This window comes from Marmota marmota, unplaced genomic scaffold, assembly GCF_001458135.2.
Source record: "Marmota marmota marmota unplaced genomic scaffold, marMar, whole genome shotgun sequence".
NCBI classification, from domain to species: Eukaryota; Metazoa; Chordata; class Mammalia; order Rodentia; family Sciuridae; genus Marmota; species Marmota marmota.
The window spans coordinates 8843398-8857672 of NW_026000261.1; the positions used below are offsets into that span (position 1 = coordinate 8843398).

The following is a 14275-nucleotide window of genomic DNA, read 5'->3' on the forward strand; positions in this document are numbered from 1 at the left end:
TTATATGAATATATAATTATATGAATATATAAAAAATATATGTATATACACACATTCACAGAAACATTTATAATATTTACATATATTACTTAAATAATATTTACATATATATTATAAAATATAGGCTAGTAAATATAGATAGTAGAAAAACACAGCCAGACATGGTGGCACATACCTATAATCCCATCTACTTGGGAGACTGACACAGGAGATCAAAGCAGGCCTCAGCAATTTAGCAAGGCCCTAAGCAACACTGTGTGACCCTGCCTCGAAATAAAAGAGGCTCAGTGGTTAAGCACCTTTGGGTTTAATCCCCAGTGCCAAAATTAAAAAAATAAAAATAAAAAAGAAACAGAAACACCCAATGTCTCATTATTTTAAACAGTTAAGTCACCATTTTCATCTGCATGTTTAAACATAATCATAATCAGGATGTATGTATAATAAAGAATACTTAATGTCTTAAGCATAGTTCTATACTACTATATAATTTCATAAACACTGCTTTACAGGAAAATGATACATGGCATACAAAATAATCCATTTATATTTGTTTTTATTATTTAGAGTGTTATTGGATTGTTCTTTTTTAAAATAATAACAATAAAGATAGTATTGACTGTATTTTAACAGATATCTACAATAGATCAAACATTTTATACATATTATTTCTGAATTTCATCAAACCTTGCAAGGTAAGTATTTCTAGCTTCTTCGTATAAATAAGGAAATGTATACTCAGAGGTTAAGTAACTTGCTCAAGATCATAGTTCATTAATGACCAAATAGCACTGAATTAGATAGAACTGCGTGTGTCAAAGCAGGCCCTTTTCACTACAATATGTTACCTTTCTACTGCAATGGGTATCTGTATGTTTTTACTATATCTTTGATGGTTATCATAAATTTCCAAAAGTGGAATTGTTGATGTAAAGGAGATGAACTTTTTAAAGTGTTTAGTACATACCCCAGGTTGTTTAACATGAGGCTGGTATCACTATTCAGTGATACCATTCCCAAATTTTTTGCAGAAGGAAATTAATTTGAGATAGAAAAAAAGGGTGTCAAGTTCATGAGAGATGGGGGAATCTGTGTGGTGTAAATAAAGCTGAGAGCAACTATTTTCAGTAACATAGGTTTCTACTTTGAAAATCTGATGGTAAAAAATATTCTCTATTTCTGGATCTGAATAGGTTCATATAAAATTCTTAGGAATTATGAATATGTACATGACCAAGCATATGGCAAATACTTCATGAAGATTCTGCCATAAAGAATTGACATGGATTTCTTGCTTCTGATGGGGATCTGAAGTCTGGAAAACATGCCCATCCTAACCTAATGACATGAAAAAGCTGGGTAATTTTAAAAATTACAACTTTTCTTCAATCCAGAGAGAAATCTTGAGGCAACCAAAGTAGCCTAAGTCTGAAGAAAGACAAGTGCCTGCAAGGAGAGATGGGACATGAGCACTCGCTCACCTGTGGCTACAAGTAGATGACAGGATCACCACAGAAGCAGGTATAAAAAAGTTCAACTATTCTTTCATGAATTGCTAACGACCAAGTGTGGGCTTGCATGAGAGTACAGAATCCTTAGGAGCCACAAACACAAGAGAAATTTACACACACACACACACACACAAACACACACAGGCTTTTCTGCATGGATTTAGGGTACAGACCTAGTAAAAAAAAGTCACCACATGGGAAAGTTAAGTCACCATTTTTAGTTTAGTCAGTTTCTCTCTTTGTAAGGAATAAAAATCTTAAGCTCTAAGGAAAAGACAACAAACCCTATTTCTTTCAGGGTACAGAAGATCTACTGCAAATGGGGAAAGTTAAAAACATAATGTCTTTTACTTTGGGAGGAAGGCAATAATTAGTTCTGAGCCAAAATGATTAGAAGTGTGTCCTACCCCTAAGAGAGGGTCAGGATAACTAAGAAAGCCCCATTCCCATGACCCAGGGTCACAAGATCTGTAAGAAAGGTTAATTCTGGAAAGCAGAGAATTCCTCTCTGCTTCACACCACCAGGCTAATAAGCACTTTGTAAGAAGCAATGACAGTATACTACTAGGAGAGGGCAAGAGCATGGAGAGAGAATCTCTCTGAGGCCCACATGAACAGAAACGTCTGAAGTTGAGGGTAGAGTGTGAATATTGAGAAAAACCTTCCATAAAACTAACTCCCATACTAAGTACAAGGTAACAGAGTAATCTGAAACTGGTAGTAAACTGAGGGTAACCACAGCAATGACATAACCCAAGTGTAGTTTATTTCCTTTTGGATTGATTCAACCTCAACATTAACAATTTAGCTGAACAAGTGTGCACACTTCAAGGCACAAATACTATTTACTCCAATCTACACTCATCTATCTACTATGTCTAACATTTAAACAGAAATTTTAAGATGCATAAAAGGGGGGAGAGTTCATTCTCAAGAGACAAAGCAATCAACATAAATAGCCTCGGATATGACTTAGCTGTTGAAACCATCAGTCACAGAACTTAACAAAATGATGATTGATACAAGGAAACCTTTGGTGAAAAATATGGAAAACATGCATGAACAAATAGGGGACTTCAGCAAAGATGTTAACTATAAAAATGTCAACTAGAAGTGCTAACAATGAAAAGAAAGGGATAGAACTGAAGAATGCCTTTGGTAGTCTTTGTAGATTTAAAAGAGCTGAGAAAGGAATCAGTGAAAGTGAAGACAAGGAAAAAAGTGATCCAAACAGAAACAAAAGAAAAAAGAGAATGAAAATACCTATAGCACACTCAATCTGAGCAACTAAGAATTGTGGGTAATATTGAATGTTCTTTCACATATAAAATTGGATTTAAAAAGGAAGAAAGAGAACAGGGCAAAATAAATATCTGAAGAGATAAAGGCCAAACATTTCCACAAAATAATGAAATATTTCAAGTCACATATAAGAATCTCAGAGAATACCAAAGATCTCTAACTCTTATCTTTGATAAATACCCCATCAAAACACACATGCACACAAACAATAATTTTCTATACATTTCAAATTTAAATTTCTGAAAAACAAAGAGAGAGAAAAGTCTTAAAGACTGTTTCTGCTAGAGAAAAAATACAAAGAAGCAGATAAGAATTATAGCAGACTTCAGAAACTATGTAATCCAGATGACAATGGAGTGACATTTTTATAGTGCTGAAAAAATAAATGTCAAACCGGAATCCTATACTCAATGTAAATGTCTTTTATAAATGAATGAGAAATATATACTTTCCATGCCATGTCAGAGACTTTATTACTACAAGCCCTGAGCTATAATAAATGTTAAAGGGAATTCTTCAGGTGTAACTTTTTCATACCCGATAAAAACTTGGACCTACATAAAGAAATGAAAATTTCAGAAATAGCTAAACTAAAAATTAATATAAAATAATTATTTACTTTAATTGTTATCTACATAAAATGGTAGTAAGTATATAGGAAAAATAAATGTAGTAAATACAGGAAAAGTATAGTAGTATTGTAGGTTTATGTTACAGCAAAAGTATATGACAACTATTACCATACCACATCCGCTGGGATAGCACAATGAACTGGTTGAACAGCCCTTGAAGGTAGTCTGTCATTAACTTAAGATATATATTGAAAATAGCTATTAATAGTTGCATGGCTATGTGTGTTTGTTTAAACTAATAAAACTTCAGTGAATTTTACCAAATTTATATTATACTCAATAGGTGTTAAAACAGGAAATTCTTATGCACAACTTACCTGTTTATCCTCTTGACTTTTCTTCTAGGCATGGCATCACAGTTCTGATGAATGATGATGATAAACTATCCCCCTATGTTGTCTAATCTTACCTTTACTTCTTACCTTTTTTTGAGATTACTTCTAATATTTGATGGAGGAGAAGGCTGTAATCCTTTGAGTCAAAATAAATATGTATACACCCACACAGGCACATACACACACCCCTCAGGAATTAAAATACGTATAAAGCAATGGAATTGTAAATGTGTCATAAGGAAGAGGAACTTCTTCCGTCTATGCATAACATGTAATTTTCTATTAATTAAGTGGCAAAACTGATCAAGATCACACAAATGTTGAATAACCATTCAGTATGATACTCAATTAAGATAGCATAAATAATATATTTGAATCTCTAACATCTCACTGTCTCTAGATTATTTGTTCCATAAATAGCTAAGGTCAAAATGGCTTAAAAATCTTTTTTTTAAATAAATACTGGCATTCTCTGTTCCTTATACTCACCAAGGTTCTTTCTGCATGTAGGACCTCTCCCCATGCTATTTGTAATACTGAAATTCTATGACATGGTTGCTTTTGTGCAAAATCTAAGATGTGTCACCTCACTCAACCTCAGTAGATGAGTTAGAAAGGAAGCCCCTTCTGGGAAAATGCATCCCCAGAGATGTGAGTCAGAAAGTAGAGGGTGGCACCATCTGAATTAGAAAGGGATGGGAGATCAACACTGACACTCCAATAAAATAAAGGCTCCAGGCCCAGTTCTATGTTTTTATGTCACTAGGAATTTTCTTATGTATAATACATTACAATTGAAATTACACAGTTTTGTCTTATGTGTGTGTGTGTGCTTACTTATGTGGCTCCTACAACCACTCCACACACATACATACATATATTTCTAGATCATACGCCTAGGAAAAGCAGGAATCTTTGCTTATTTTGTCCAACACTTCATCCCTGAAGACTAACAGAGTGCCATGGAGCTTAATATGTAATCATTAAACAAATGCAGGATTTTTCTTGTTATATTCTTCAGCAAACTTTATCACACACACACACACACACACACACACACATTCACACTCATGTATGCAGTATGATAGAGAATTTTATGATAACTTTTCTTTTTATAACATTCAGTTTAAAGTTGAATGTGGATAATTAGAATGGCACAGATATATAATATAAAAAGTAATATTATTTGGGTACATTTCATTTGAATTAATTCTCCTTTGCATTGGTGATTTTATTAATTTTCTGCTAATAATTTGAGAATATATGTTGCATTGTTTGGTTTAAGATAGATTCACTAATCCATCCATTTTGTGAAGTGGATCGGTTCACTATAGATTCATTAATCCATCACTTTAGTAACAATAAACATGGGCCAAAGACCTGAACAGACACTTCTCAGAGGAGGACATACAATCAATCAACAAGTACATGAAAAATGCCTCACCATCTCTAGCAGTCAGAGAAATGCAAATCAAAACCACCCTAAGATACCATCTCACTCCAGTAAGATTGGCAGCCATTATGAAGTCAAACAACAACAAGTGCTGGAGAGGATGTGGGGAAAAGGGTACTCTTGTACATTGCTGGTGGGACTGCAAACTGGTGCGGCCAATCTGGAAAGCAGTATGGAGATTCCTGGGAAAGCTGGGAATGGAACCACCATTTGACCCAGCTATTGCCCTTCTTGGACTATTCCCTGAAGACCTTAAAAGAGCGTACTACAGGGATACTGCTACATCGATGTTCATAGCAGCACAATTCACAATTGCTAGACTGTGGAACCAACCCAGATGCCCTTCAATAGATGAATGGATAAAAAAAATGTGGCATTTATACACCATGGAGTATTACGCAGCACTAAAAAATGACAAAATCATAGAATTTGCAGGGAAATGGATGGCACTAGAGCAGATTATGCTTAGTGAAGCTAGCCAATCCCTAAAAAACAAATACCAAATGTCTTCTTTGATATAATGAGAGCAACTAAGAACAGAGCAGGGAGGAAGAGCAGGAAGAAAAGATTAACATTAAACAGATACATGAGGTGGGAGGGAAAGGGAGAGGAAAGGGAAATTGCATGGTAATGGAGGGAGACCCTCATTGTTATACAAAATTACATATAAGAGGTTGTGAGGGGAATGGGAAAAGAAACAAGGAGAGAAATGAATTACAGTGGATGGGGTAGTGAGAGAAGATGGGAGGGGAGGGAGGGGGGATAGTAGAGGATAGTAAAGGTAGCAGAATACAACAGTTACTAATAGGGCATTATGTAAAAATGTGGATGTGTAACCGATGTGATTCTGCAATCTGTATTTGGGGTAAAATTGGGAGTTCGTAACCAACTTGAATCTATTGTATGAAATATGATATGTCAATAGCTTTATAATGTTTTGAACAACCAATAAAAAAATTAAAAAAAAACAATAAACAATAAGTTTTACAGATGTAACTATGCTATCTTAATTTGATTCATCTCTCAGAGTAAAATGTCATGTTTTACATTGTTTGACTTGCAATGTAGGGTTCAACTGAAAATTATTGTTGTTATTAGAAAATGAAAAAATCAATACATAATCTAATCCCACTTACCAAGTAGATTCTTCCATAAGTACCAAGGCCAATGGTTTTATCTAGTGAGAATATTCCAGTTGGATCCTGAAAAAAATAGTAAAAAAAGATGTCAATGTTCTTGAGAAAATTCCAATCTGCCTTATTTATTCATCTAAAATTTACATTTGAAGAACTTAAGTGTCATTTTACCAAAAGAATAGATATGTCATAATATTTTGGATAGAGTTGAATCATTTATAAAAGAGAAACAGGGGTACAAACCTTAAATATGGTTGTGATTAATTATTATAAAACTTTTAAGTACATACAAGTATGTGAAGCTGAGGAAAATTCATGATGTAATTAGAAAGGTAATCAAAATAGAAATAAATTCACTTACTTGCTGTTGAAGTAATCAGTATCCATTTTTGAGTGCTAACCAGACAGCCAGAAAGTTTAACATATAGCAAAAGCATTAGATTTTGGATCCAAAGTCTAGATGACTTATTAAGATTATAATAGCTCTATAATAATGTTTTATTAGTGCATTATAATTATACATAACATTGAGGTTCAATTTGACATAGTCATATTTGCATCGAATATAATTAGCTCCACTTCAGTCCCAAATTTGTCCTCCTCTTTTCTTCCTTCACTCCCTGGTGCTTTATAGTTATACATAATGGTGAAATTTACTGCGGTGTATTCATATATGTACGTAGCAAAATCTTGTCAATTTCATTTCACAGTTCCTCACTTTTTCCGTCCTTCCTCCCTTCCTACTCCACTGAGATTTCTATTTTCATGGAATCCCTCCCTTGCCTCCTTATTTTGCTCTAGCTTCTGTACATGACAGAAAATATTCTACCCTTGAATTCCTGGATATTGCTTATTTCACATAGCATGGTGCTATACAGTTTTATGCATTTACTGGCACATGCCATAATTTCATATTTATTTATAGCTGAGTGAAATACCAGTGTGTGTGTGTGTGTGTGTGTGCACGCATGCATGCATGTGTGATATATTTAACATCTTATTTATCCATTTATCTGTTGATACGTACGTGGGCTGGTTATATAACTTGGCTATCATGAATTATGATGCTCTAAACATTGATGTGCCTGTATCACTACAGCATGCTGATTTTAGATCTTTTTGGATATTTATTAAGGAGTGGTATAGCTGAGTCATATGGTGGTTCTGTTCCTCATCTTTTGAGGAAACTCCATATTGCTTTCCAAAGTGTTTGTACTAATCTGCAGTCCTACCAACAATGTATGAGTGTACATTTCTCCCCACATTCTTACCAGCATTTATTATTATTTTTATTCTCAATGATTGCCATTTTAATTTGAGTTGAAATCTCAATGAGGTTTGATTTACATTCTCTACAATAACTCATAAATAAGAAATAAATTTATTTATGAATAACAAGACCATGGCATTAAAAGAATAGCAGCTAGGAAAACTAGATATTATTTGTTTTATTTTTAAATAGTAATATTTACATCAGCTGAATGCCTTTTTATAACACAAGTTGATAGTTTTGAGACTCAAGTTTAAATATAGCATCATAGGAAACAAAATATATTCATGGACAGAATCTTAAGCCTTCCATATTCATCTTAAAGCATTATTTCTTTACTTTTAAATATGGGTGTTCTTTTCTTATTTTCCACAAAATAATGCTTTTTGAAATTTTTACTTTATGAATTCTCAGACTATTTTTATAATACTTAAATGAGACATTAGTAGATGCCAACTTATACAAAAATTGATATACTTATTATACATAGAAACATGTACATAGAAACTTTGACAAGTTCTTGAAAATTCTCATTACGTATAGAAAACATATTTAATCCTGGTAGAAAACATTTTTATCACTATGACAAGCAAATTAAACAGAAAAACTATTGAATATATGCAACGTATACAAATTAAATCATAGACTTCTTAATATTGGCATGATGTTTGTGTCATCTAGCAAAACTGTCAGAGGAAAATGACACAGCTCTGAAATTGCGTCAGTCAACAAATATTCAACTAGATGGAGAGTCAGGAGATTTAAGTTTTAACCCCAGCTCTGCCATTAATTAACTATATGACCCTGGGTGAGTTATTTACTCTCTCTGGAATTCAGTTTCCATACATATAATATGAAGATGTTGTGTTAGGTGATTTCCAAGCTCTAAAATTTCTACCATTCTAAAATCCAGATGTTTCCACTGGATTAATATGATCATTGTTAAAGCAGCAGCCTACTTTCTCAAAATCATCATCAAAATTAATATAACAATAGAGTTATGAGTATAAGCAAATAGTTCAGGAAGTATATTCCCAACGAAAAGATGACATTATTCAGGAATTGAGAGGTAAAAATAGATTGTTATAATGCCCTTGATATTAAGCTTATCACTTTTGTTATAATTCATTGCAAAACTTATGGGGAAAAGTTAGGCAATAAAGAAATCACTAAATGACAAGCTTAGAGACTTTATCACTTTAGCATGTTTTCTTGAAGAATATTATTAAAGGATGTATTTTAGAAATTAGTAGTTTTGGAGAAACAGCTGCTGGTCACTTTCAGAAAATTCATACATGTTAACTGATTCATATTGGTAAACCATTCTTTGTTATAGTTAAGGCTTCCCTTTAGCTGAAAAAGATGCCATTTGTTAGAGGATTGTGGTATTGTGTACACAACTTTTTTTCTGAATCTCTGAGCACAGTTAATTTTTTTTAATGCTGTTTCTAGCCTTCAATAACATGTGCTCCTTAAACTTAGATTTGTACTTGGTGGTAATTGCTTTAAAGAGAATCCAAGGAAGTGTACTATAATAATAAAACGTCTATGGACTTATAGAGGCTTTATTTTCTCTGTATCTGTGTTGTCAGGAAACTGTCTCCTACCCACAAATAACCAAACCATCTTTATTGTATTCTTGCTCACATTTAATAAAATGTTTTTTTATAAAATGTCCTGTTTTTTAAAGAAGCTCAACTTAGTACCTACATATTCAAAGACTATATTGTTTTCATTCGTTTTATTTTAATTTCCTGTCTCAAAGCTACTATCTTTCAAGAATAAATGGTTGTCAAATTGGAAAAAAAGAGGGAAGAACTGTGCCAATTATTAAGTTAATAATACTCAATTTCTTATACTTTCCACTTTCTCAGAGCAAGTTTATTCTGGGCTCCCAAGGAAGGAAGAATTTAAAAGGAACTCTCTTTGTGATCACTGTGAAATTATGAGGTCTACATCACAGGCATCTTCATATTACTCAAACCTTTCCACTGCTCTGCCACACTGAGATAAGAATACCAGAATAGGAAAGATATATCTATTTATGACTTCTATATCAATTTGTAGATTATTTGGGGTTTCAGTAGACTTTGTGTTCCATTTGGGTAAACAAAATAATAAAGGAGAAATTCCAATTGGTAAAGCTTTTCAGTAAGGAAAATTACTAAAAATCATAGTTTTAAAATATTTGGGGACTATAACATTTTTCGATAAATATTTTCATGATATTTTTCCTACCTGTCTAAATTATCTTCTACAATTTAAAAGTCCTAGTCTAACTATTACCTGAAATTCAAAATTTTGGAAAATCCTGTCTGTCTTCTGAATTCAAGGGGAGAGGAAAAGGATTGAGCACCTTGATGATTAATTTAAAAAGGGTGGCGCGGGGTGGGGCGGGGGGTAACAGGAAGAAAAAGGACCACTAGAAGGCAGTGTTTACTGGTCAAGGGAGATACCATCAAAGCAGTATGACCCACAAAACCAAATATGGCAGAGACTTAAGGAGAAATGGAAATTTTAAAAATAGTCACCAAAATAAGTAAAGGTATTTTAAATTTAGGATAGAAAAGAAGAAGTATGAGGGAAAGTATTCCAGTAGTCAAGAAGCAAAAGGAAGGAGATTGTGCAGTACCTAGAATGAGATAGCAGAGACTTTTTTGTTTTAAAAATTAGGAAGAGTGATTTTATGAAAAGATAAAACCTAAAAATGATGGCAATGATAGGAAACAAGTTAGAGTGACATCCAGGCATAATTCAAGGAATTTATTTCACAATTCAAGTGGAATATTTAGAACGGAAAAATCTCTTCTTATAGATCAGTGCTTCTCAAACTGTGGATTGCATAGGCTCCCTTTCTATAAGAATAATATGGAGAATTCTGTTAAAAATACAGATTATTTGGGCCTAATATTGAATTTTGAAATAAGAATTTCCTAGGATGGATCCCCAAGATCCCCAGATGATTCTTGCATACTGTTTTTGTGCATCAACATATGAAAAGCACATCTCTAGAATCTGGATAAAAAGACAGAAAATAGATTGAAGTACAATGTCAAACTAAGGTGATGCTCTATGTGTAATGGAAGATACACTGAATATTTTAATCCTTGTGGACTTTAAAGTAAAACTGCTTCCAAACAACAGGAGCTAAAGGACTTTGTAAAGTGGGAATTTTCTCATTACTGAAAGTGGAAAACAGGTTTGATCTGGGTGGCAGGGAATGGGAGAGTTAGCAGTTATATTTAAATATAAACCTAATGTAATTCAAATATAGTTTTGGATCATGTACTATTTCAGATCACCTCTGCCACTATGGTCCTCAAGGCCTGTCTAATCCTGACCCCAATATAGATTAGGACTACACATGGCAGTGTCAAATACCAAGGCCACAGCCCTGGGGAATGTCATTACCGTACTGGGCACAGAAGGCAGAGGGGACAATCATAGTGAAAGACATGCCAGATTTGGAGATGAAGAAATAGTTTCCAGTCCCAAGTATTGAGTGACACAGGCATACTAAGGAGAAAAAATACACACACACACACACACACACACACACACACACACACTCCGGGTATTGCTGATGGGAAAGGTGAAAAAATACACACACACTCACATAAAGAAATGTATAAAGCCAAAAGGCTTTGCAATAATACCCTTTTCAAAAAGGAACCACAAACCGCAAACTTCTGCACTTTCTATTTTTTCTACCTATAAGAAATATTTGTTCAATAGGAGATCAGGGACAATTACAGCAACCCATCAATTACACAAGTATGATAGAATTGGCCTATTATTCACTGATATTAGTATTAACTTTCTTATGACTCGATGGTATTATACAAAAAAGTTTTATAATTATATAACATTAAAACTCTTAATTGTAAATATTGTGTAATTTTCTTTCCCTTTCCTGCTTTCCCACCTTCCACTTCTGCTTCATGTTTGAATTTGCAAATATTATCCATCCAATAAAAATACCAGAAACTTTCCACAAACCACTTTCTTTAAAATCTCAGTTCACACAGCAAGCCTGTTCTCTCTCAAGGTTTTTTTTTTTTCCCCCTTGTGGTCATTTATCTGTCCAGCACTGCAGAGCATATAATGTATGAACCTTAAACTAGACCAATATTTAATTATATTTCTGTGTGCTGCAAGATAATTTTTGATCAATTTGACAGTCCAAGATTTGAATCTCCCCTCATTACCTGGCAGTTGCCAAACTGTTTTACTTGGTATTGACAGTGCTAATGGTCTGATCTTCACATTTGTCCTATTGAGGATAATTATTTCGAGGGATACCACCATATGCAGGTTTCTTTCCTTGCTTTACAATCTCTCCTTTGCATCAATGTGCAAAGTGCAAATTTTCACACGAATAACTTAGATAACTTTTATTCTCTTCATTTATTTATACTTCTTTAAAGGCTCTGGAAATAAGTCAAATGTAAAAAAATAAAATTCCAAATCATTGGTATATACCTTAGTCACCAAAGCAACAATAATTTCCACATAACTAAAAATTTGACATAAAGGAAATTCTGAAGGGTGTGTTGTTCTTACACTATATATCTTAGGGTTTGGATATGAGTGTTTGGGGAGGGAAAATATCACGCATAATTACCTCAGAGATGGGCAAAATGGCTCCTTATAAAATTTATAAATTTAAGAATTTTTAGGAGCTGAGGACTTTTTGAGATTTTCATGAGATTTATAAGATGGGGCCAACCATTGGTGCCCTAAGGTTTTGCATCTAGTACTCCCTACATTACAAATTAACCTCAGCTTGATCCCCTCCCCACTTGTGGTCTTCCCTACTTAACCTTCAGAAAAGTCATACTCCACCAATATAAAGATTGCAGCCTTTCTGCATATCTTCTGGACTTTCACAAATTATTATGTCCCAGGCCATGACCATTTATTTATGTCCCCCCCCCATTTATTTTGTGGAAATAACATTTTCACTTCTTTTACTCATTGGATGTGGAATTCCCTACCTGATCATTTCTAGGAGTCCTTTCCCATTCCTCTCTTTAGTCATTTTTAGAAAGGAGTTTTTTTTTTTTTTTCAGTTTGTCCATGTGTGGTTTTACATATCTGCCCTAGTTTGGTTGTCTTTCTCTCTCTCTTCTCCCACCATATACAGAGAATTTTGGAGAAGTGTGACATTTCATTGTGATTGAATCTTTATCTGAATATAAAAATTCTATTCAGAAAGAAAGCCACCAGTTGAGGCCTCCATATTCCAGAAATATTATGTATACATTGTAGAGAAGGAATTTCAGGTGCATGTGGGGTAGAAAAGTTACTTTAAAAAAGTTCTATGGTCTTATTTTATGAAGGTGCAACAATAATTGCAATTCTAATATTTGTAATTCTAAATGTGTGTATTGAGGTTTGTTTTTTCAATGACTGTGAACAATTTGCTAAATGTTACTCCTGTACATTGCCTCCCTCCACAGACACAACATTGTTGTGTAAAGTTATATGGCGAGGTTTAGAGAAAGCCACATTTTTTGTGGGGGTCAGGCATCTGTCATTATCATGAACACAATCTTTAAAGGCCAAATATAAATAAAATTAAGGCAAAGCAACTTTGAATAGTCTTATAACCTCAAGGTTAATATTTAGCTTTTCCCAAAGCAAGCAGGCCACTGCCCTGAACTACAGATGCCTGGGGATCATTCCAGCACAGTGCCTGCTTATTTCCCTTTCTGAGAGTCCAGGGGCCCTTTGCATTCAAGAGAGGGTGCAAGTGAAATGCCAATCTAAAAAGGGAACTTGAAAAACGGATTTGGGTGGGATCCAATATCAGCCAGAAACCAGATGCCAATGAAATAAACGACACGGCTAAAATAATAAGTCTGCTAATAACGATGGCAATAATAGCTCACCAATCAATTACAAGTGTGGAGAAAACTGGGCATTGGGCAACAGGACAACCAGCATATGAAATCCACGAGAAAAAGATAAATCTGGATAACTAGGAAGCATAATACTTTTTTTTAAAATGGGGATGTGCAGAATTAACTTCTTTCCCAAACGGCGTCGAGTTCTTTTCGGTCCTGCAACACTAAAATTGGGAACATTGTCCTGGCGAGAATAAAGTTTTAGAAATTGCTATTAGAAAGTGAGAAAAGTTAGACTCCAATGCGTAATTTTCAAACCCGTTGTCACCTAAAAGTAAAGGTCACTCGACGAACAGGCATCTCCTCTGGCAAAAGAAGAAAAAGACGGGTAGCCTGTAAGAGGAAGGAGTACTCTTAGGAAGTCAAGGGACTTCGCACTTTTTGGCCTTTCTTTGAGCTCCTCTGGGATAGGTACCCAAGTGCCGCTAGACAAAGCAGGGTGCCTTTTGAAAATGTACCACTGTTTAGGGACCACTGCCACCCCTTCACCCCACCGCCGCCCCTTCCCTTTGCCTTTTGGTGGAGTTTGATGCGGTCCTGGGTACTTAGGGGTGTCTATTCCTCCTGCCAGTTTCCCAGGTCCCCTTCCGCGCCTGCTGTTCCGTCGAAGTCCTGGCCAACTCCTGCTCTGGAGACTCTACTCTCTCCCTTGTGCTCAGAACTTGAAGAAATAGAGTACTTAGAGGGTGACAGGCGTCCTTCACTTACCGGCAAGTGGCCCAGATCT

At 34.5% G+C, this 14275-nt stretch overlaps 1 protein-coding gene across 1 annotated transcript in view; it reads right to left on the reverse strand.

Moving 5' to 3' along the window:
• The window catches only part of Nrk (Nik related kinase), a 126444-nt gene that overhangs the window by 110385 nt on the left and 1784 nt on the right, over positions 1-14275 (reverse strand). Inside the window, exon 2 of the mRNA XM_048796871.1 lies at positions 6370-6436. Within this exon, the coding sequence (XP_048652828.1) occupies positions 6370-6436 (67 nt within the window). The remainder of the gene's footprint in view (positions 1-6369; positions 6437-14275) is intronic.